The sequence below is a fragment of the Triticum aestivum genome, chromosome 7A (genome assembly GCF_018294505.1).
Source record: "Triticum aestivum cultivar Chinese Spring chromosome 7A, IWGSC CS RefSeq v2.1, whole genome shotgun sequence".
Classification (NCBI taxonomy): domain Eukaryota; kingdom Viridiplantae; phylum Streptophyta; class Magnoliopsida; order Poales; family Poaceae; genus Triticum; species Triticum aestivum.
In genome coordinates this window covers 580,711,176-580,734,523 of record NC_057812.1, presented here as the reverse complement: position 1 = coordinate 580,734,523, position 23,348 = coordinate 580,711,176, and the positions used below count along the sequence as shown (strand labels likewise).

The 23,348-nt window shown below is 44.3% G+C and overlaps 2 protein-coding genes across 2 annotated transcripts in view; one reads left to right on the top strand and one right to left on the bottom strand.

Annotated features, from left to right (window-relative positions):
- The first annotated feature begins 4,872 nt into the window (after positions 1–4,872).
- Positions 4,873–6,909, top strand: LOC123152327 (glutamate dehydrogenase 1, mitochondrial). Its single transcript, XM_044571903.1, has 4 exons — positions 4,873–5,362; positions 6,010–6,261; positions 6,422–6,497; positions 6,596–6,909. Exons 2-4 carry the CDS (start codon positions 6,224–6,226, stop codon positions 6,764–6,766), a joined length of 285 nt encoding a protein of 94 aa, XP_044427838.1. The 5' UTR covers positions 4,873–5,362; positions 6,010–6,223; the 3' UTR covers positions 6,767–6,909.
- Positions 6,910–9,343: 2,434 nt separating this feature from the next.
- The window catches only part of LOC123153515 (uncharacterized), a 16,139-nt gene continuing 2,134 nt past the window's right edge, over positions 9,344–23,348 (bottom strand). Inside the window, exon 5 of the mRNA XM_044572612.1 lies at positions 9,344–9,640. Within this exon, the coding sequence (XP_044428547.1) occupies positions 9,482–9,640 (159 nt within the window). The 3' untranslated portion in view covers positions 9,344–9,481. The remainder of the gene's footprint in view (positions 9,641–23,348) is intronic.

Here is a 23,348-nt window from a genome sequence, read left to right as displayed (position 1 = left end):
ATTTATAGCTCTAGTGCATCCGTTGCATGTCAATCCCTACTCAATCACATTGATGTCTATTGATGGGCATTTCCATAGCCCATTAATACGCCTAGTTAATGTGAGACCATCTTCCTCCTTTTGTCTTCTCCACAACCACCATTCTATTCCACCTATAGTGCTATGTCCATGGCTCACGCTCATGTATTGCGTGAAAGTTGAAAAAGTTTGAGAATATTAAAGTATGAAACAATTGCTTGGATTGTCATCGGGGTTGTGCATGATTTGAATATTTTGTGTGATGAAGATGGAGCATAGCCAAACTATATGATTTTGTAGGGATGAACTTTCTTTGGCCATGTTATTTTGAGAATACATGATTACTTTGTTAGTATGCTTGAAGTATTATTATTTTTATGTCAATATTAAACTTTTGTCTTGAATCTTTCGTATCTGAACATTCATGCCACAATAAAGAAAATTACATTGATAATTATGTTAGGTAGAATTCCCCATCAGAAATTCTGTTTTTATCATTTACCTACTCGAGGACGAGCAGGAATTAAGCTTGGGGATGCTTGATACGTCTCCAACGTATCTATAATTTTTGATTGCTCGATGCTAGTATATTATCTATTTTGGATGTTTAATGGGCTTTAATATGCTCTTTTATATTATTTTTGGGACTAACCTATTAACCAGAGGCCCAGTGCCAGTTTCTATTTTTTTTTGCCTATTTTAGAGTTTCGCAGAAAAGGAATACCAAACGGAATCCAAACATAATGAAACCTTCGCGATGATCTTTCTTGGATCAAAAGCAATCTAGAGGACTTGGAGTTGATGTCTGGAACTCCGCGAGGTGGCCACGAGGCAGGAGGGCGTGCCCAGGGGGTAGGCGCGCCCCCACCCTCGTGGGCCCCTCTTAGCTCCACCAACGTACTTCTTTCGCCTATATATAAACTCTTATACCCTAGATCGATCGCAGAGAGCCACGAAACCACTATTCCACTGCCGCAACCTTCTGTACCCATGAGATCCCATCTTGGGGCCTCTTTCGGCGATCTGGCGGAGGGGGAATCGATCATGTAGGGCTTCTATATCAATACCATAGCCTCTCCGATGAAGCGTGACTAGTTTACCACAGACCTTTGGGTCCATAGTTATTAGCTAGATGGCTTCTTCTCTCTCTCTCTTTGATTCTCAACACAAAGTTCTCCTCAATGTTCTTGGAGATCTATTCGATGTAATACTCTTTTGCGGTGTGTTTGCCGAGATCCGATGAATTGTGGGATTATGAACAAGATTATCTATGAATATTATTTGGTTCTTCTCTGAATTCTTATATGCATGATTTGATATGTTTCCAAGTCTCTTTGAATTATTAGTTTAGTTTGGCCTACTAGATTGATCTTTCTTGCAATGGGAGAAGTGCTTAGCTTTGGGTTCAATCTTGCGGTGTCCTTTCCCAGTGACAGTAGGGGCAGCAAGGCACGCATTGTATTGTTGCCATCGAGGATAAAAAGATGGGGTTTATATCATATTGCTTGAGTTTATCCCTCTACATCATGTCATCTTGTTCAAAGCGTTACTCTGTTCTTATGAACTTAATACTCTAGATGCATGCTGGATAGCGGTCGATGTGTGGAGTAATAGTAGTAGATGCAGAATCATTTCGATCTACTTCACACGGATGTGATGCCTATGTTCATGATCATTGCCTTAGATATCTATATCTATATCTATCTATCTATCTATCTATCTATCTATCTATATCTATCTATCTATCTATCTATCTATCTATACCTATACTAATTACAGACTCCCAAAAAATTACCACGTTAATTAGAAATTAGGAGCCGCTCATCTTTCGTGGGACCAAGTTATTATGGTCGAGATTTACTAATTGAAGGAGCTCCCACGTATCCTAAAAAAAGAAGGAGCTCCCACGTTAGCTATCCACAACCCTTAGATGAAAAAACTCACGCCTAGGTTTCTTTGGCCGAACTCTTTCCAATGACTTCTGAAAGAAAAAAAAGCCCGAGCTTTGCCTCTTCCTTCCTACGTCCACATCGTCGTTGTTCTGGAGCGATCTCTGGCGTCGTTCAGCCACCTCAACGTGTTCTCCTTCTATGTCATCCATGACTCAAAATTCCACTCTGCAATTGAAATCTTGATGCAATTTCTCCTAATATCCTCCTCTGATCTGTCTCCTCTCCAGTCTCCAAGAAATTTCTCCCATTAACCTCCCAGATCTATTTCCTTTCCAATCTTTAAATCCCCTTGGTTTCAACTAACGCCATGTTTTTCCAGAACAGTGAATCAATTGTCAGTGGCAGGATATTAGATGCACCAGAACAGATTGTGTACGGACGGATGGTTGAAGAAGATTAAGGGGCCGTCATCGTCGGAGAGGTTGCTGGGTGGACGCACTATGAAGGTAAGTTAAAAAGGGAAAGGCCAGTCGCTAAACAAGAACGCTGGGTTTACAAGAGATAAAACTCTACGTCTCTGCAAGGGACCGATTGCACAATTGGAGGTTTCACCCAATTAGAGAAGCAATCTGGGGTGGATCAAGGGCTTGATTCAATATCTTCTAATGAGTTTATTCCATATATGTTCCACCAAGATGGCATGGAACTCTTAAGATTTGAAATCCTGGGCATCAGATATGGGTATTGAAGGCAGCTAAGGGGCGACATATCCCTTGCGTAAGGGCATAGGTAGAAGAGGCGCACTTCTGGTTTGAGAGCTTGGACCAACATTTTACATCGGTCATCATGGGGCCTGCTGGAATTGGATATTTGTATGTGAAGTTCATTTTCTGCTTCCAATAATTCTTGAATTACATTCTGCTCATTACATACACTTCTACCTACAACTGACCTGTTATAATACAGTGGGAAATTTTAGATGCAGACCAAGGAAACAAGTTGCTGATGGAATATCATGCATCGTTGCTGAGGAGATTAGTCATTTTCGCATTACCTACTTTTCTGTGATATTTCAGGTTTCAGGTTTGTCCTCAATGCTATCCTTTCACAATGTTTTGTTAGATATAAATAATATGGATTGGGCAATTGCTATGCTTGCTGTGAAAACACACATGTCTTTTGCATATTTATAAGCTCTGAAGAAACTAGGAATATCATGGGTGATTAGGGCATCTAACTTATGGGTTGAGATCTAATTAGAGATTTCCTACAAATTCCACCTTAATCCGCACTTCATAACATTTTTAATTCTGCGGAAAAGTGGAGTCATCCCTGCCTACGCTTTGGTAAGCCAAGGATGTATAGGCCTGCGCTCCTGTTTTTACGCTAAAAAGAGCACTCCTCGCTGAGTATGCTACATTTTTTTGAGTTGGAGAGCACACTTCATTAAGAATGGAGCAGCGAATGTTCTACGGTTTTATAGGTCCTCTCCATGGCTGTGCTATTCCTCCTACCTGTCCGCTTCACGATCTTACTAACGTCCGTGAAACTGTCATTCAATATCTTCTTCCATTGTTCCTTCAAGCTGTTTGTGAGGCTCTTCACCTCGGCCAGCTCGCCATAGCTGCACGGCCCTCCTGAGAAGCCACCGGTTGTCTATGCTCATCATATTCCTATTCATAGGCAAAACCAGACGCAGACCCAATCGCAAAGGATGATGGGATCACGGGAGGAAGAGGCAAGGTACTGTCTCAAGTCTCATACATATTGATAAAGGCAATAAAACTATGTTGCATGGGGAAAGATCAACATGGCTGCAATAACAATACACTCAGAATGCATGCGCCACAGCAACTTGACTTGCTATCAACGACATGACGAGTCGCTTGCTTCACTTGCACCATGCTGGAGACTCGGAGTAGGCAACAGAATAAACATTTGCAACATGGCCCTTTTCTCTGCCCAGTTCTAATTATCCCACCTCGATCCACCTGTTTGAACTTGCACATGGTTACCATATGTCTGAGATAATATTTATAGAAATATAGCTATGTTTTTTCTTTTGATTTTTGTGTTGATTTACAGGTGAAAAGGTAGCTAACGACATATCCTTCCGAGCAATGTTAAAGTTAGCGAATTTGTGATATATATAACACATTGCATATTATACACTAGCAGTAATCATATACTGATTATGTAACCGTGGTTTGTGTGTTGCATGCATATTTTTTATAGAAGATGCTATATGCTAATCCATTTCTTTGCAAGTTTTTCTCTCGCACATCTTGCTTCCTATCGATAGATAAATGTTGTAGAAGCTAAGTCCAATTTATTGGGATGTACAAGATTGCGGGCCGGATTGATGCCCTTTTACCAGGGAAAAAGTAGCAACAACAACAGTGTTTTGTGCCCGCGATGGCATAATCCAAGTCTGTTGATGTGTTTGACACTTATGGCTGTACTCGACGCTCCTCAATTTATGTAAGTTTATATCTCTGTAGAAGTTTATGGATGGAACTGGGGATCATGTATGTATAGAATGCATGCCTCATAAAAGTTAGACCTTCGGATGTTTTTCCCTCATGGCTATGTGCATTTTTCCGTACAGATGGTTTGTTAGACTGTTATTTCTTAAATATGGTATCCATCAGATCGTCCAAAGCATGTACTGTATTCATTACAAGTAGAACATGTCCTGCGTTCTAAGTTTCCTATTTTGTTCTGACTAATATTTTGTAGAGATAGGAGAGAAAATGGAGTGATTGGCGATTCTACGGGCCGTCCATCCACTGCGATCAAACGGTGGAGAAACTAGAGTTACGAGGAGTTATGAGACTAAAATTACATGAAATTACAAATAGTGGTGGGACCATTACAAAACTAGGGTGGGGCTAGTCATTTTATAAAAGGGTAGTTCTGTCCAATTTTAGTCAAGGCCAAATCATGTTCACACCCTCACTGTGTGGCCCGACACATCTGGGTCGTTCCTGATTCCAATTTTAGTCAAGGCCAAATCATGTCCACTCTTCCCGTAGAAAACTTGTTCGAGCCCTATCAGTTCGAAGTAGCAGGGTAGGATAGGGCGGATCCGCCGGTGACCCCGGCGGTGGCGGTGGCAGCAACAGAGGGGGGTCGCGAGGATGGCCGCTGGGACGAGGAGGCGGAGCCGATGACCCCGGCGGTGGCGGCGGCAGAGGGGGTCGGCGATGATGGCCGATGGGACGAGGAGGCGGAGCCGATGACCCCGGCGGCGGCAGCGGAGGGGTCCCAGGGGCTCTAGGACCGATGTCTGATGCAGCCGTGGTTCCTCGCTGTCAAGAGCTAGATCGAGCGCACGGCCTTTTGGAAAATTGGACGAATGGGCGTCCAAGAGACACTCCTTGCCGGATCACGCTGCTGCTGGCATAATCCAGGCCGGATCTGTGGAGAGCCCGGCGCAGCACCGTCTACAGGTCCATATCTCTTACAGTCTTACTCTACCTTATTCCTTGTAAGTTCACGGCTTCCATTGCTCTTCAGTTCTGGTTAGTAGTTGGAAACTGTAAAAGTATTGCAATTGGTTAGTAGATGGTTGTTGTTCTGCGACTAGACTGACCATCCAGCTTTAAATTTTAGTGTAATCTCAAGATATTGCAATTGAACTCTTCTTAAGGTAATTCTCTGTTTTATCTGAACTCACTAAGATTATTTGCTTTTTCTTTGGTCTTTTGCGCATTTAAAATGCCAGAGAAAATTTTGTCAATCTCTTTATTTTCACACAAAACCTAAGGTGTTCCCCATTTATAATTTAGAGACAAGCATCTTGTCAAAGCTTAGGCTTACAATGGAGACACCATCAATGGCAATTTCAAAGTTCTGTGCCTGATATGTCAGTAGCTTTCTAATCTCCCACCTCACGCGCTGAAATTAAAGGGGAAAGGAGCAAACAATGAGCACCCACAAGCAATATATTCTGCCAAATATATACAAGCATGCCTACACAATGCTAGTAATCATCGTTGTGTAGAATGGTGCCATACATTGTGGAGCAAGGCCAGAACTATGTTTCTTCACCTACATTTGCACAGATGAGCAATTATTGTCTTCTTGCCTTTTTCAGGTATTTGGCAATGTTGGCTCTTGGGCTGCCCAATTGATAACTAAAGCTGGTGGCAAGGTGGTCTCCATCAGAGATGTCACAGGGGCTGTCAAGAACTCCAATGGCGTTGACATAGCCAAGCTGATGAAGCACTCGGCAAAGAACCGCGGGATCAAGGGCTCCGACAAAAGGCGACGCCGTCGACCCGACCTCACTGCTCACGGAAGAGTGCGACATGCTCATCCCGGCAGCTCTGGCAGGAGTCATAAACAAGTAATCTTCTTCTTCCTCGTCCAAGCTCACTTCATCCTATCTTCTATGAGATTAATGCTCTGAAGCTCAGTTAGAGTATCCTCCTGGCTGTTATTTTTTCTTCTATATCTTAAAAAAATTTTGTTAATAAATAGTCCTTTCGATTTTCTTCTTCTCCTAGGGACAATGTTGATGCCATCAAAGCAAAGTACATCATCGAAGCTGCTAACCACCCAACAGACCCCAAGGCCGAAGAGGCAAGAACACCAATGTTTTGGCACAAAACTAAGCTGCATTTGTTGACACATTTCACACATTGATTGACAGTAGAGAAGTGTACATGTTCGCGCTGCAGATTCTGGCAAAGAAGGGCGTGCTGATCCTACCGGACATACTGGCCAACTCCGGCAGAGTGATGGTGAGCTACTTCGAGTGGGTGCAGAATCTCCAGGGGTTCATGTGGGACGAGGAGAAGGTGAATCGGGAGCTCAAGACGTACATGACCCGCGCCTCAAACATGTTCTGATTATTTAGGCAGTGTATGGTGCCATATAAAATGGACAATAATTATGTATAGTATATCTTTGAAAACCAGAATTGGCTCAATTTGGAACAATGCCTGCTTTATATGAATTTCTTGCCCGCTTTGCACGCGTTGCTATAAGTGCATTACCATACCTCAGCCATAATCATCCTTGACAAATATGGCAATCACCTTTAGTATGGAACAGAAGAAGCATGCACAACCTATTTTGTCAATGAGCAAGTTTAGCATATGTTTGTACATTGCTGATCTAGTTAGTAAGCAGAACTCTGTTATAGTAAAACTAGCTAGAGGATCACCGCACCACACGTTGTCACAACTTCAGTTTCTGGAATGGTATGGTTGATGGCACTAGCCCCTCCTCAAGATGGAGGTCATGGGTTTGCAGGGGGCATACTGGAGATTTTCAGATTTAATTGTTTGAATGTATCTTTATTTCATTTCAGATTGTGTCAAGTCTTGTGTACTACTCCCTCTGCTCCATCGGTTCACAATTATAAGATGTTTCTAACTTATATTTGTGTCTGCTCCATCCATTTATAAGATGTTTCAAACTTATATTTGTGTCTGCTCCATCCGTTTATAAGATGTTTCTAACTTCTATTTATGAACGGAGGGGTACTAAATATGAGCTTCTATCTACAAACTTTTGTCCGCGATCTATTTGTGACGACTTCTCCCAAGGTAGGAGCTAATTTTGTATGTATACTTCTCTTGATTCGTTCTATGTTGTCAAGTTCTCATTCATTTGGTGATCTTCTGTAATATTTGTGTTCGTTGATCATGGCCAAGTAAATCAAATTGAGTTTCCTATTAAGGCCTGATGCTTACATCGAAACTGAACAAAATATATAGTGAAATAATCAAATGATAACAAAGCTTTGCACGATCCTCTACACTTTTTATGCTAATCTGAATAATCTCACTTGAATCTAATAAAAATGCATCATCTTGTCTATAGCTTCTAACAGCCACCAGTAAAAACTGATAATCTTATCTACAACAATCTGGAGCTCATTTATCTTCTCTTGTTGTGCAACATCCTTCTTATCATGTTCTTGCGCCTTTCCTTCCATCTCTTCTAACCACCCATCCTGAAATTGCACATTTTTTTAAATAAAAAATGCACTGTGGTATTGATGTAAGCATATCTGTTTCCTACTGCTGCCTTGTGTATGGATCATTCTGAACATTAAAGATGATACCTGAGCTACTCAAAGCAGATGACATTGCCAGATTATTCTTTTGAACTTTTCGAGTGAGAGTCAAAAGCTGAGTATCTAGAGTTCCATTCACTGCCTCTGTAGATTAATATCTGCTCATTGTCAAATGACAGAAGAACACAAGGAACAAGATCATACATATAGAGAACCACATAATTTAGGTCTATATTGGAATCTCTAAAAAGACTTATATTTAGGAACGGAGGGAGTACACGGTAACATAACGGAGGAGCCATAATCTAGGTTCCTTCAAGTGCTCCTCATCTCGACCCCGACTACCGGTCATCTAGTACCGAGATCCTGATTAGTGGTACGGGACGTGTGATGCCTGTACTAGTAGTATGGCTCCTCTTATGATCATAGTGGGTCCGAAGGACTAAGATCGGTACTAGTGGACCCCGACGAGTATGATCATGCGGACGCATCAGTAGCACAATGTGTCCTCTAATTTTACTACTACCACTAGTATGGGTAGTCCGAACCCAAAACTACATTGACATGGCGACGGCCAGGTGGGCTGTCCCACTACAAGTTCAAGCTTTAGAGCTGGATTATTGTCCCAAGTAGTGTTTACATTATTTTCGAACCAACAATCAGTTTTCATTCAAGTGACAATTGTGAGACTATGTTTACAATAATAGGCTTTCAACTTTGAGTTGTTACTCAATTTTTAGATGAAATGTTCCTTTGATGCCCGCACACTAAATTGTGGCTTTTACTATTTTTGTATTGCATATGCCGCACTAGTCCAAACCAGTGTCATGTTCATAACGTCAATTAAACGACCAGTTTTACTAAGAATGTCACTACATTTTGGATTTCCTTTCCTTTAGATGTTTATACAGGAACGAATCAATCAAGTTTCTACCAAAATAGAACTACAGAATCAGTCCTTCCAGTTAAACATTTGGGAGCTGATAGGATGCAAATTTGCACAGGCACATTTCATGAGACAAGTAAAGAGTATTAGCTAACATTTTGGGTACAATTTGTCAAAATGCATATTTTCCATCATATAGTTGTACATGTACCTGGGTATAACCAATCAGATAGCACATTGGTTGAATCAGTTTCAGAGTTCAGGGTCAGTACATGACAAGCCAGTACTAAAATGATCACCTATCAATAAGCTTAGGATAGCCCCAAACATGTAGTCTCCAATGCTCCTTCTGTACAAGCATTTCAGGCGACAACAATGTTCGTTGGCATAAAAAATGAGCAGGAGGACTCGACCAACTCCATTTGAAATAGTGCTACATAAGGGCACGCTAACTGAAACAGATTTTCAGCAATGGTGAACAACAAGACCAATTCCACAAATAATGTACAGAAGTAGTAGAGCAAGCACAACACAATGTCACTAATAAACATATAAATGGGTGCCTTCTTCATAGAATGCAGACCCTGGTCGCAATCAGTCATGATACATATGATAGGGTACGTACTCTGATTACATAGCATCCTAATTAATCCATCACACTCTACAAGTTTTCTTTTGCAGGTACACTCTGCAAGTTATAACAAAGATAGTTACTAGAATTGCAAGTAAGGAAATGCAGCTGTCTTCTCTTCCTTGCTTAAGCCTTTGTCCATTCAAAAGCTCCCACATATCTTTTTTCTTCACATGGTAACCCTGTTTCAGAGAAAGCAGAGGAGGTTCAGGATAGCGGCGCACAAATTTCCTTGCTGGAACCTAAACATTACATAGCAGGTTCACAAATTTACTACTCATATTGCGGCACACAACTCCAAAACAGCAGCTTCGTAAGCTCATGATTAGATGCTGTGTAAATTAAGCATGATAGGTCAATTCTGAACTACATATGGCAATCTCACTTTTAGGAAAGGAGGATCATCATACACATATATAGCTCATTTCATCTAGGGCAGGGGCTATGGGAGAGGATTTCACTCGAAACGGAAGCAGTATATACCTAACTGATGTGAACCATTGTCCCAGATGTATTCACAAGAGTCTAGAAGATGTGCTCAATCAACTTTCACAAAAACAAATAAATTATTATTTGCCTAAGTTGGTACAAGGAATGTACAGGTGCCAAAATCTCATCACACTAGCTAAAAGATGACAAAAAAGTCTTGTTAAGATATGTCAAAATTTATTCACTGAAGAGAGGAAGAGTTGAATGTAACATAATCCGAGGGATAAACTTGATCTGAATATGTCAAATGTGACTATGAAATTCTTTCTTAAGTCTGGCATACATAAACAGAACATCGAAAGCTTTTCAAATCAACATTGCAGAAAACTAAAAACAACTGTGTCACATCCCTAGCTTCTGGTTTGCTCTGAGCTAGCTAGTCATGTGTTGCATCATGTTTAAATCTTGCCTAAAATTGAAATGGGGATGTTCAAACCCTAGCATTAAATCAACTCAACTAGGGTGAATTAAAATCTTTTCAATAAACCCAAAAGGTTCCTAAGAAAAGTTCATGATTTCTGGTTAAGGTGGAAACCTCTGCCAAAAATGATGAATATATTCTTAGGTCATTTTTGGATTTTTGAATTAAATCATATTGTATTTGACTTTGGGCATTTAAATACTATAAATAATTTAAATGTTCAAATAAATGTTGGAAATTGTTAAGGGTCACTGAAATAATTCAGAAAGCACCCATAATTGTTTCCAGGATTTTATTAAATGATTTGGTATTTTAAATCAAATCAAAAACAAAATAACAGAAATAGAAAAGAAATAAAAGAGAGAGAGAGAGAAGGAAGTTACCTGGCGCCCACTTACCTGGCCCAGCACGGCCCAGCCCATCTCCACTCCCCCCCCCTGTCGTCTTCCTCTGCCAGTAGGCAGAGGCGAGGCGTGGCGCGCGCCCGAGAGGCCTCGGCCACCTCCTGCTTCCCCTGGCCACCTCCTGCTTCCTCCTCGACGCCCCGGAGACGCCACGCACCTCCCTGCCTCTCTCCCTCACTCTCCCGCGTCCTCATCCTCTCCCCTGGACCTCTCTCTCACTCGCCCGAACGGAGCCGCCGCCACCGACGAGCTCCCTCGCGGCCACCGCCACCCCCTAGCCTCGCCGATGCGCTCAAAGGCTCCGCCTCGACCCCCTCTTTCTCCCCACCGAGCCACAAGGTCCCGGACACGCTGCAACGCCGCCACCATCGCCGTTTCCATCGCCGGCCGCCGAGGATCTTCACCGTCGATTCGCCGCCGTCTCCGCTTCCCCGAGCTCGTCATCTACCCCATCCGAACCACCGTGAGCTCCTGCACGTTTTGCCCCTAACCCCGTGGCTTGCCGCTCGCCGTAGCCGCCATTTCATAGCTGGCCGTAGCACGCCGCCGCCTGAGCTCGTCGCCGGCGTAGCTCCGGTGACCATTTGGTCACCCTGGCATGCCTAACTCGCTCCCCGCACCGCGTAGCGCCCCGCTAGCCTCTCACCTCGCTCGTTTGCGCACCGTAGCACTAACTCGCCCCAACCCCGAGCTCCGGCCGCCGCCTCGGGCTCCACTCCGGCGAACCCCGGCCACCCCCGCACCTCCCGTTGGTCCCCCTAGATGCGCACGGGCACGGGCTACCTCCTGGTGCCCTTGGCGCGTCGATCCGATGCCCCTAGCGCAAGTCCGGCGTCCCCCGCCGTGCTCTGTGGTCGTCGCCGGCTAAACTCCGGCGAGAGCTGACGTGGCCGGTCATTAGGGCCTAACCACCCCGCTAACCCAGGCCTAGAGCCACTGACATGTGGGCCCTAGTGCCCCTAATCTTTAATTAAACTAAACTAACCCCCCTGTCTAACCTGTGTCACTGACGTGTGGACCCCACACGTCAGGTTTGACCTGGAGCTGGCCGTTGACTCGCTGACGTCATGCTGGCTTCAGGCTGACGCAGTTAAATCATTTTCTGGATTTATTAATATTCAGGAAATTCCAGAAAATGCCTAAAACTTCTAAAAATCATAGAAATTCAACCGTAACTCCAAATTAAATAATTTATATATGAAAAATTATCAGAAAAATTCAAGGAATCCATCTGTACCATTTTCATGCATGTTAGAACAACTTATAGCTGCTGTTTAGCACAAATCAATTAAATGGCATTTGAATAATCACATATGGAGTTTGAATTTGAATCTTGTATTCAAACCAACTTCATTTAATCTGTTGCTAGTTGCATTAGCTCAAAACACATTCATATTGCCATGTCATGAGCATGCATCATATTGTGCATTGCATTGATTGTATTTCTTCTTTGTTGCCGGTATTTGTTCCCCTCTCGATAGACGTGATACCGACGATGTGATCGTTGACACTGATGAAGACTCAATGTTATCTTCAGAAGTGCCAGGCAAGCAAAACCCCCTTGTTCATTCCGATACAATCCTACTCTCTCGCTCCTGCTCTCTTTTACTGCATTAGGACAACAACGATTCAACTGTTACTTGCTGCGGTAGCTGAACCCCTTTATCCTCTGCATGACCTGTCATTCCACAGTAAATAGATGAAACCCACTAGCATGAGTAGGAGTTGTTTGAGCCCTGTTGTGCCTACTCATTCTTGCTTGTTTGTCATGCCTGCTACTGCTTAGAGTTGAGTCAGGTCTGATTCATCCGGGATGAATCAGAGGTGTGTGAACATGTCCTACTGTGTGTGAGCTAAGTGTGTGAACACGATTTGGTAAAGGTGTCGGTGAGAGGCCATGTAGGAGTACATGGTGGGTTGTCTCATTGAAGCCGTCCTTAGGAACTGAGTTCTGTGTTTGTGATCCATGATTCAGCTACTACCATACATTGGGCCCTGAAATATGACCCCGCTCGACTTCTTATTCACCCTTGTCCTCTGTCCAGGAGTTGCAAGTAGTTTCTGGTGTTTGTAGTATGCTGGAGGCCGTGGACAGCGCTGACCGTAGGGGTGGGCTGTGATGCGGTAGGCACGTGGCCGGGTATACCGGGCGCCCGTTTGGTGTCACGGAACCCTGTTCACATCGTTTGGGGCTGTGAGCGAAACTCCGGCCGGATCTCCTCATGGATGGAACCCGAATAGGCGATAAACCTGGACTAGAGACTTGAGTGTTTAGGTAGGTCGTGGTCTACACCCACGTCGGCTTTCGCTTGAAGTCTGCCGAGCACATGTCGTGTGCAGACGCTAAGTGGTGGAAACATGTATGAAGAAGTACACCCCTGCAGGGTTAACATCATCTATTCGAATAGCCGTGTCCGCGGAAAGGACTTCTGGGTTGCTTATATCAGTTCATAGACAAGTGAAAGTGGATACTCTAAAATACGCAAGATAAGCGTGAGTGCTATGGATGGCGTTCTCGTAGGGAGACGGGAGCGGATCCATAGTGGTGTATTGATATGGTGAATATGTGGACTCGTGTGCGCCACCTCAAAAGAGTTACATTGCAGTCGTAGTTCAGGATAGCCACCGAGTCAAAGCTGGCTTGCTGCAGTTAAACCCCACCATCCCCTTTGTTGATAATGATGCATATGTAGTTAGTTCTGATGTAAGTCTTGCTGGGTACATTTGTACTCACGTTTGCCTATTTTATGTTTTTGCAGAGAGACTTCGGTCTCACTAGTAGTTCCGCGTGGACTTCGACGTTTAGCTTGTTACCTCAGCTACGATCTTGTGCCCTCGGCAGGATCTGATAGATAGTCAGGCTTCTCAGCCTTTTTCATTTATAGATGTCTGTACTCAGACATGATAGCTTCCGCTTGTGCTTTGATTTGTATGCTCTGATTGTTGGGTCATGAGACCCATGTTTGTAATATCTCGCTCCTCGGAGCCTATTGAATAAATTACTTGAGTCATAGAGTCATGTTGTGATGCCATGTTGTATTTGCACATATCGAGCATATTGTGTGTATGTTATTGAAATGCTTGGTATGTGTGGGATCTGACCATCTAGTTGTTTATCTTTAGTAGCCTCTCTTACGGGGAAATGTCTCCTAGTGTTTCCACCGAGCCATGGTAGCTTGCTACTGCTCCGGAACACTTAGGCTGGCCGGCATGTGTCCTTCTTCGTTCCTGTGTCTGTCCCTTCGGGGAAATGTCACGCGATGAATACCGGAGTCCTGTTAGCCCGCTACAGCCCGGTTCACCGGAGTCCTGCTAGCCCAGTGCTACAGCCTAGATTCACTCGCTGATGACCGACACGTTCGATGCTGGGTCATGGATGCCTGTCCCTGTAAGTCTGTGCCACTTTGGGTTTACGACTAGCCATGTCAGCCCGGGCTCCTTATCATATGGATGCTAGCGACACTGTCATATACGTGTGCCAAAAGGCGCAAACGGTCCCGGGCTAAGGTAAGGCGACACCCGTGGGAATACCGTGCGTGAGGCCGCAAAGTGATATGAGGTGTTACATGCTAGATCGATGTGGCATTGAGTCGGGGTCCTGACAGCGTTGGTATCAGAGCTTGACTGCCTGTAGGATTACCAAGCCAAACTGGTCAAAGTTGAGTCTAGAAATTCTTAGTTATATAAGGGAATTGATTGTGGGATGGAACGTAAGGCTCTTTTTACTCCTTATACCTCATGGCCTTCTGATCTGAGTCATCATCTTCTCTTCTATGGGGATTAAGAACTAGGCTATCTCTTCTTTCTATTAGGATCACGTGTTGCTAATCTGTAGACTTATAAGATTGTTGGACTTAAGCCTCGCTTCAGTTCCTACTACTTCTGTATGATTACTGTTGATCTCGGAACCTTGATACTGTGATGTTGAGTGGTTATGCCACCATTTTGTGATTGTCTCAAATCTTTTTGAGCATTTACAGCCGTTATGCTGTCCGAGTCATCCCAGGTCTCTAAACAGTCTGATGCATTTGCAAATCTTTTCCTTCCGTCTCCGATGTCCCTTTTGGTCGGAATAAGCACACTAATCGGTAGGTTGAGGTACTTTGTTACCTCGGCGTAGATGTTGGAGCTATTATTATGACCTTAGGTGTTTAGGAAGTCACCTAGCAATTTAGCAATGCTTTTGTATCCCCAGTGTGATGATTCTGGCCATTATTTTTGAAAGCATCCCGTGATGTTATTAGTTAGTAGGCATTCTATTTCTGGGTTTTGAACCCGAGATTCACTCTACTTACTTCATGTTGATAGTGTTTGCTAGTTCCTTCAGGATATTAGTAACTTTGCGATAGTCCTCGAGGTCCGTGGTATTTCCTTCTTCCAAATACTATGAACCGCTTATGGCAGATGTTTATTGGATCAAAATATCACAATTAGAGTACTCTTGAGGAGATCTCCATTCATAAATCGTGACTCTGCCAGTCCTACCTCTCTGCATGGGTTATCTGGAAGAAATGTTGATCTCGCTCGACATACTAATCTATGCATCCACAACTCAGAAAACCGTATGTTCCTTTGAGTTGTCCCTCTTTAGTTGTCTTCTGACCCTCGTCTATCAATTGATAGTCGAGATTATGTGTGCATTCGTTCATCGATGCCTATGACTCTTGTGGTCTGTCAAGCCATTCTATTCCGGAGTGACTAGGAGAAACAAACTCCAGTACCTCTTCCATATCCAGGATTGGGTCAAAGAAGTTGTGCTCCGCAGATCAAAATGCCAATTCAGCTTTTGCTCTGTTCTACCTTGGAGTATTACCATCTTTATATCGGGATTGTTATAGGAATTGCACACCATCCCATGAACTCTTGGTACAGTGATACTTCTTGCCATCACTGTTCATTCCTCGGTTCCTGTGTTATTGTAACCGGAATGCCGACAAGTGAATCGTGGTGTGTGAAATCAATACTCCCAGCAACCTCGTTGCTTGGTAGTTAAAGGACAATAATTTCATTCTTAGCGTGTTGGTTTTTGAATCATCCTTCTAAGATTGATCGTGCTACCTTGTCCATCTTCCTGGTGCACACTTCGATTGATGAGTTAGGATTTTGTCAAGTCCTCACTCATTTGATCATATCGTCTTGCCCTCAAAAGCGAGATTGTTCTCGAGCTTAGTAACATATCGGTGGTTCGTGATTTTCCGAATATCTTCTCGAAAGTATCACCAGGCTGTCACCTGACTGTTACGTTGAGCTCGTGATCAAGTTGGTTTCTTGTGAACCACTTTCTCTCCAAGAATCGGTGTTAGATGCCCCTGAGCTAGTTGGTTAAGCCAAACAACAAATTGGAGAGTTGGAAGATAAAAGCCTGTCTGACTTAGTTCATGTTAAGGGATATCTTTCTGTGTATGTGTGTGTGTTGAAGAAAGATGATATCTTCATTAATTGGTCCTTGTGATCAGTTGTTGGACCTATTGTCTTACCCCATCTTTGATTTGAGTATGGGCTATCATCCAATCAGACCAGAACCAACGATATTCGTAATGTTGTCTTACTCGTGGTTGATCCCTCGAGCATACACCATTATATCTTTTGGGTCTGACCAATGCTATCACTTGTTCTCTTAACTATGGAATTCCTTTTAAAGGGAAACCCGGAAGAATTGTTGTTGAGCCCATTGACAACATCCTTATCTCCTCCATGATTTTGTTGAACATTAAGCTAGTGTTGGAAACTTTTGAAAGCATTTTCTTCATGCTAGCTCATGAAGTATTTGTTTGATGAAAGGAGTGACTTCCTCTTATACACGTGCATTTGGTGAAAGTTGCCGCCGTGGATTTGAGAAAGTTAGTTTTGCTTCCTCTGGAATCATCCCAAGTCAGTCATGCATACGTGCGAAGTATTCTGTGGTCTGGAGACTTGCAACCTTCATTCCATATGTGTTCCGAGCACACCAAGCCACTGATTGAGTTGTTCAAAGATAAAGGAGTCTGTCCAAGGTGAACTCTTTGGACTTCCACGCGTGGAGACTTCAATGTCATTAATGATGGTTCCCCACCTGAACTCGGTAGTGTTTTGTTGTAAGACTACCATGTGATAATGTTTGTCTGGGACAACGTGTTCACATGTGTGTAGCAGAACCGGCTCATGTTTTGGAGCTTGCTATCGTAGTTCGCTCCCCGAGAATCTCGCAACGTCATCTCGTCGATTTGTGTTGCAAACTTTCATTTTTCTTCCTAGACTCGATGAGTCTAGAATATCCTGACACCAACCAGATCTGAATCTCAGGCAGATATAATGGTTGGAACATTTCCCAAGAACTATAATATTGGTCCCTCGATAACCGGTAAGGTGGATGTCGTGGCCAACACACCCAGCCGGAAGACCTGTTATTATAATATCATGATTGAGGAAGTTGGCCACCTCCCCATGAGGACTTCGTAGGATTTACCTCCGTAGATATTCCTTATGGATTCCTGTGCTCCCGAAGTCCGACCTTTTTACTTGATGTTCTAGATATCAAACCATATCTATGAATGGGTTACACTAGCACATCAAGGAGAACATTAGAAGCGGAGTGCTAAATGTCTCTCGGTCGATCATCCAGATTTTGTTTCCTTGGCCTCGCTAAGGTGAAATCTGAGAAAGTGTTATCCTCCTTTGCATCTGCATCGCCCATCGCTATTCATCATGGTAGTATGTTGTGTTGTCAGCACCCTTGACACGGATGTTGATAAAATCTTGATGATTATGGAAATGCTCAAGTTCTTGAGAGCACGCACAAGCGCTACGTGTTATCATCGGCACTAACTGGGATTCCTCTTAGTTTCCTCGGCAATGCTATGACCTTTTTAAACAGTGAATTCACTCTCTATTGTTGGGTTCTTCCCCAGTTACTAGAATCATTCCCAGCATTTGCATTTTGTTCCCAGCTTGCACCGCCAATGTGCCATTCTACCATGGATCTCTTCCATTTCCGGTGATAAGCAAAAATCATACATTGCGTTGTCTTCAACAAGGTAGTCCACATCATCCAAGTCCGAGTATGCTATTCTACCGACCCCCTCCAAACGATCGCTCGAGAATTGTCTTAGGCTGGTTTAAAGAGTTTCAATGATCTTTGAATCAAAGGTAATTCTTTTTGCCACTTAAGGGGATATTTCTACGAGTCACCTTCCCTAAGGTGCATCATTATGGTATCATGGCAACTCAACTCCTCGCTACGTGACAATCGTTTACCACATTCTTGAGTCTGGAATTGTTGTCTACCTAGTGAACCTTTGTCATCTGCTTCACTCCAATTCCTATGGATGTGTACTTCGTCTCTCAGCTCGAGAGATGTTGTTATGTCTCATTCCGTGGGTTAATCCTGAGTTGTTCGACCTTCGAGAAGAACAATTCTTTAGGGTCTTTCCTTTCCTCTCGTTGTCATGATAGTTGGAGTTCTCAAGGCAAGACTTCAAGACAATGATGGTGAATGAATCAACGTTCAATTGAAGTGCACCCTGGATCGTGAAGATTATACTAGTTTGCGCTACCCCTTCACCTTACCCTACGCTTGAATCTCGAGACGAGGTTCTTGTTTAGTGGGGGTGAGTTGTCACATCCCTAGCTTCTGGTTTGCTCTGAGCTAGCTAGTCATGTGTTGCATCATGTTTAAATTTTGCCTAAAATTGAAATGGGGATGTTCAAACCCTAGCATTAAATCAACTCAACTAGGGTGAATTAAAATCTTTTCAATAAACCCAAAAGGTTCCTAAGAAAAGTTCATGATTTCTGGTTAAGGTGGAAACCTCTGCCAAAAATGATGAATATATTCTTAGGTCATTTTTGGATTTTTGAATTAAATCATATTGTATTCGACTTTGGGCATTTAAATACTATAAATAATTTAAATGTTCAAATAAATGTTGGAAATTGTTAAGGGTCACTGAAATAATTCAGAAAGCACCCATAATTGTTTCCAGGATTTTATTAGATGATTTGGTATTTTAAATCAAATCAAAAACAAAATAACAGAAATAGAAAAGAAATAAAAGAGAGAGAGAAGGAAGTTACCTGGCGCCCACTTACCTGGCCCAGCACGGCCCAGCCCATCTCCACTCCCCCCCTGTCGTCTTCCTCTGCCAGTAGGCAGAGGCGAGGCGTGGCGCGCGCCCGAGAGGCCTCGGCCACCTCCTGCTTCCCCTGGCCACCTTCTGCTTCCTCCTCGACGCCCCGGAGACGCCACGCACCTCCCTGCCTCTCTCCCTCACTCTCCCGCGTCCTCATCCTCTCCCCTGGACCTCTCTCTCACTCGCCCGAACGGAGCCGCCGCCACCGACGAGCTCCCTCGCGGCCACCGCCACCCCCTAGCCTCGCCGATGCGCTCCAAGGCTCCGCCTCGACCCCCTCTTTCTCTCCACCGAGCCACAAGGTCCCGGACATGCTGCAACGCCGCCACCATCGCCGTTTCCATCGCCGGCCGCCGAGGATCTTCACCGTCGATTCGCCGCCGTCTCCGCTTCCCCGAGCTCGTCATCTACCCCATCCGAACCACCGTGAGCTCCTGCACGTTTTGCCCCTAACCCCGTGGCTTGCCGCTCGCCGTAGCCGCCATTTCATAGCTGGCTGTAGCATGCCGCCGCCTGAGCTCGTCGCCGGCGTAGCTCCGGTGACCATTTGGTCACCCTAGCATGCCTAACTCGCTCCCCGCACCGCGTAGCGCCCCGCTAGCCTCTCACCTCGCTCGTTTGCGCACCGTAGCACTAACTCGCCCCAACCCCGAGCTCCGGCCGCCGCCTCGGGCTCCACTGCGGCGAACCCCGGCCACCCCCGCACCTCCCGTTGGTCCCCCTAGATGCGCACGGGCACGGGCTACCTCCTGGTGCCCTTGGCGCGTCGATCCGATGCCCCTAGCGCAAGTCCGGCGTCCCCCTGCCGTGCTCTGTGGTCGTCGCCGGCTAAACTCCGGCGAGAGCTGACGTGGCCGGTCATTAGGGCCTAACCACCCCGCTAACCCAGGCCTAGAGCCACTGACATGTGGGCCCTAGTGCCCCTAATCTTTAATTAAACTAAACTAACCCCCCTGTCTAACCTGTGTCACTGACGTGTGGACCCCACACGTCAGGTTTGACCTGGACCTGGCCGTTGACTCGCTGACGTCATGCTGGCTTCAGGCTGATGCAGTTAAATCATTTTCTGGATTTATTAATATTCAGGAAATTCCAGAAAATGCCTAAAACTTCTAAAAATCATAGAAATTCAACCGTAACTCCAAATTAAATAATTTATATATGAAAAATTATCAGAAAAATTCAAGGATTCCATCTGTACCATTTTCATGCATGTTAGAACAGCTTATAGCTGCTGTTTAGCACAAATCAATTAAATGACATTTGAATAATCACATATGGAGTTTGAATTTGAATCTTGTATTCAAACCAACTTCATTTAATCTGTTGCTAGTTGCATTAGCTCAAAACACATTCATATTGCCATGTCATGAGCATGCATCATATTGTGCATTGCATTGATTGTATTTCTTCTTTGTTGCCGGTATCTGTTCCCTCTCGATAGACGTGATACCGACGATGTGATCGTTGACACTGATGAAGACCCAATGTTATCTTCAGAAGTGCCAGGCAAGCAAAACCCCCTTGTTCATTCCGATACAATCCTACTCTCTCGCCCCTGCTCTCTTTTACTGCATTAGGACAACAACGATTCAACTGTTACTTGCTGCGGTAGCTGAACCCCTTTATCCTCTGCATGACCTGTCATTCCACAGTAAATAGATGAAACCCACTAGCATGAGTAGGAGTTGTTTGAGCCCTGTTGTGCCTACTCATTCTTGCTTGTTTGTCATGCCTGCTACTGCTTAGAGTTGTGTCAGGTCTGATTTATCCGGGATGAATCAGGGGTGTGTGAACATGTCCTACTGTGTGTGAGCTAAGTGTGTGAACACGATTTGGTAAAAGGTGTCGGTGAGAGGCCATGTAGGAGTACATGGTGGGTTGTCTCATTGAAGCCGTCCTTAGGAACTGAGTTCTGTGTTTGTGATCCATGATTCAGCTACTACCATATATTGGGCCCTGAAATATGACCCCGCTCGACTTCTTATTCACCCTCGTCCTCTGTCCAGGAGTTGCAAGTAGTTTCTGGTGTTTGTAGTATGCTGGAGGCCGTGGACAGTGCTGACCGGAGGGGTGGGCTGTGATGCGGTAGGCACGTGGCCGGGTATACCGGGCGCCCGTTTGGTGTCACGGAACCCTGTTCACATCGTTTGGGGCTGTGAGCGAAACTCCGGCCGGATCTCCTCATGGATGGAACCCGAATAGGCGATAAACCTGGACTAGAGACTTGAGTGTTTAGGTAGGTCGTGGTCTACACCCACGTCGGCTTTCGCTTGAAGTCTGCCGAGCACATGTCGTGTGCAGACGCTAAGTGCTGGAAACATGTATGAAGAAGTACACCCCTGCAGGGTTAACATCATCTATTCGAATAGCCGTGTCCGCGAAAAAGGACTTCTGGGTTGCTTATATCAGTTCATAGACAAGTGAAAGTGGATACTCTAAAATACGCAAGATAAGCGTGAGTGCTATGAATGGCATTCTCGTAGGGAGACGGGAGCGGTTCCATAGTGGTGTATTGGTTGGTGAATATGTGGACTCGTGTGAGCCACCTCAAAAGAGTTACATTGCAGTCGTAGTTTAGGATAGCCACCGAGTCAAAGCTGGCTTGCTGCAGTTAAACCCCACCATCCCCTTTGTTGATAATGATGCATATGTAGTTAGTTCTGATGTAAGTCTTGCTGGGTACATTTGTACTCACGTTGGCCTATTTTATGTTTTTGCAGAGAGACTTCGGTCTCACTAGTAGTTTCGCGTGGACTTCGACGTTTAGCTTGTTACCTCAGCTACGATCTTGTGCCCTCGGCAGGATCTGATAGATAGTCAGGCTTTCAAGCCTTTTTCATTTATAGATGTCTGTACTCAGACATGATAGCTTCCGCTTGTGCTTTGATTTGTATGCTCTGATTGTTGGGTCATGAGACCCATGTTTGTAATATCTCGCTCCTCGGAGCCTACTGAATAAATTACTTGAGTCATAGAGTCATGTTGTGATGCCATGTTGTATTTGCACATATCGAGCATATTGTGTGTATGTTATTGAAATGCTTGGTATGTGTGGGATCTGACCATCTAGATGTTTATCTTTAGTAGCCTCTCTTACGGGGAAATATCTCCTAGTGTTTCCACGGAGCCATGGTAGCTTGCTACTGCTCCGGAACACTTAGGCCGGCCGGCATGTGTCCTTCTTCGTTCCTGTGTCTGTCCCTTCGGGGAAATGTCACGCGATGAATACCGGAGTCCTGTTAGCCTGCTACAGCCCGGTTCACCGGAGTCCTGCTAGCCCAGTGCTACAGCCTGGATTCACTCGCTGATAACCGACACGTTCGATGCTGGGTCATGGATGCCTGTCCCTGTAAGTCTGTGCCACTTTGGGTTTACGACTAGCCATGTCAGCCCGGGCTCCTTATCATATGGATGCTAGCGACACTGTCATATACGTGTGCCAAAAGGCGCAAACGGTCCCGGGCTAAGGTAAGGCGACACCCGTGGGAATACCGTGCGTGAGGCCGCAAAGTGATATGAGGTGTTACATGCTAGATCGATGTGGCATTGAGTCGGGGTCCTGACAAACTGCGAAATTTCACAATACCTATGTATCATATGTGCAAACCCATGCAGTAGGAATACTTAAGCCGCAGCTCAAATGAGGTCGGCCAGATAGATCCTGCATACAAGGGGATAAGGAATGAACAACAAGCAGGTATGCTCAACACAGCAAAACTCAATGGTTTAGTACAGATTTACATATTCACTGCATTATGGAAGAACAAGCATGTAAGCCAAGATATGAAGTTAAATAATTGCAGCTCTCTCACTACCATTCAAGTCTTCATTTTGTCTGAGATAGATGAGTCTGAAAAACAACTTTTTTTCAAAAAATTGACAGGAGCTCTGTCATTTCCATTAGAGAAGAGAGAATATTGTCTCAAGCTAGTTATTCGAAAAATTGACAGGAGCTTCATCATTTTTATTGCTAGGTTCGTAGTAAGACTTAACATTGCTGCCTGTGCAAAATTAACTAGATGTATGGTTGTTTGAGTTATACATGTTTCTACTTACAAGGTTATATCTGAAAACAGAACTAAATAGACATTTTAAATATATTTCAGTCATAATATGACCATTTCCTGCAACTGTAACTATGAAATCCAAATTTCCTTGGTTCAGTTTTAGTAAATGTCTGATCTTTAACTTGCAGATTCACGCTACTGTAACCAAGGACATGACTGAAGCCAAACAAACACTAGGCTTTGCCTACCGATGTGCAAAACAAAAACAAACTAAATACAGATTCAGCTCCCATCATCCTGAACTACTCTGACTAAGCCCATGGCCCTCATCCAAATCATTTCCTTAATCCTACAAACAATGGTAGCCACCTTCTGGTACTCATGCCTGCATATCATAACAGCAGATGCTTCACTGCAGGAAAGCATGTGGTAATTGCCTAACTGCAGAACCAGGAATT

What these genes read in the sequence shown, in the direction of transcription:
- LOC123152327 (XM_044571903.1), top strand. Translation starts at nt 6,224, where the DNA reads ATGCTCATCCCGGCAGCTCTGGCAGGAGTCATAAACAA. An exon ending in CTGGCAGGAGTCATAAACAA is followed by an intron (nt 6,262 to 6,421) that starts GTAATCTTCTTC and finishes TTCTTCTCCTAG; the next exon opens with GGACAATGTTGATGCCATCA. An exon ending in CAGACCCCAAGGCCGAAGAG is followed by an intron (nt 6,498 to 6,595) that starts GCAAGAACACCA and finishes TTCGCGCTGCAG; the next exon opens with ATTCTGGCAAAGAAGGGCGT.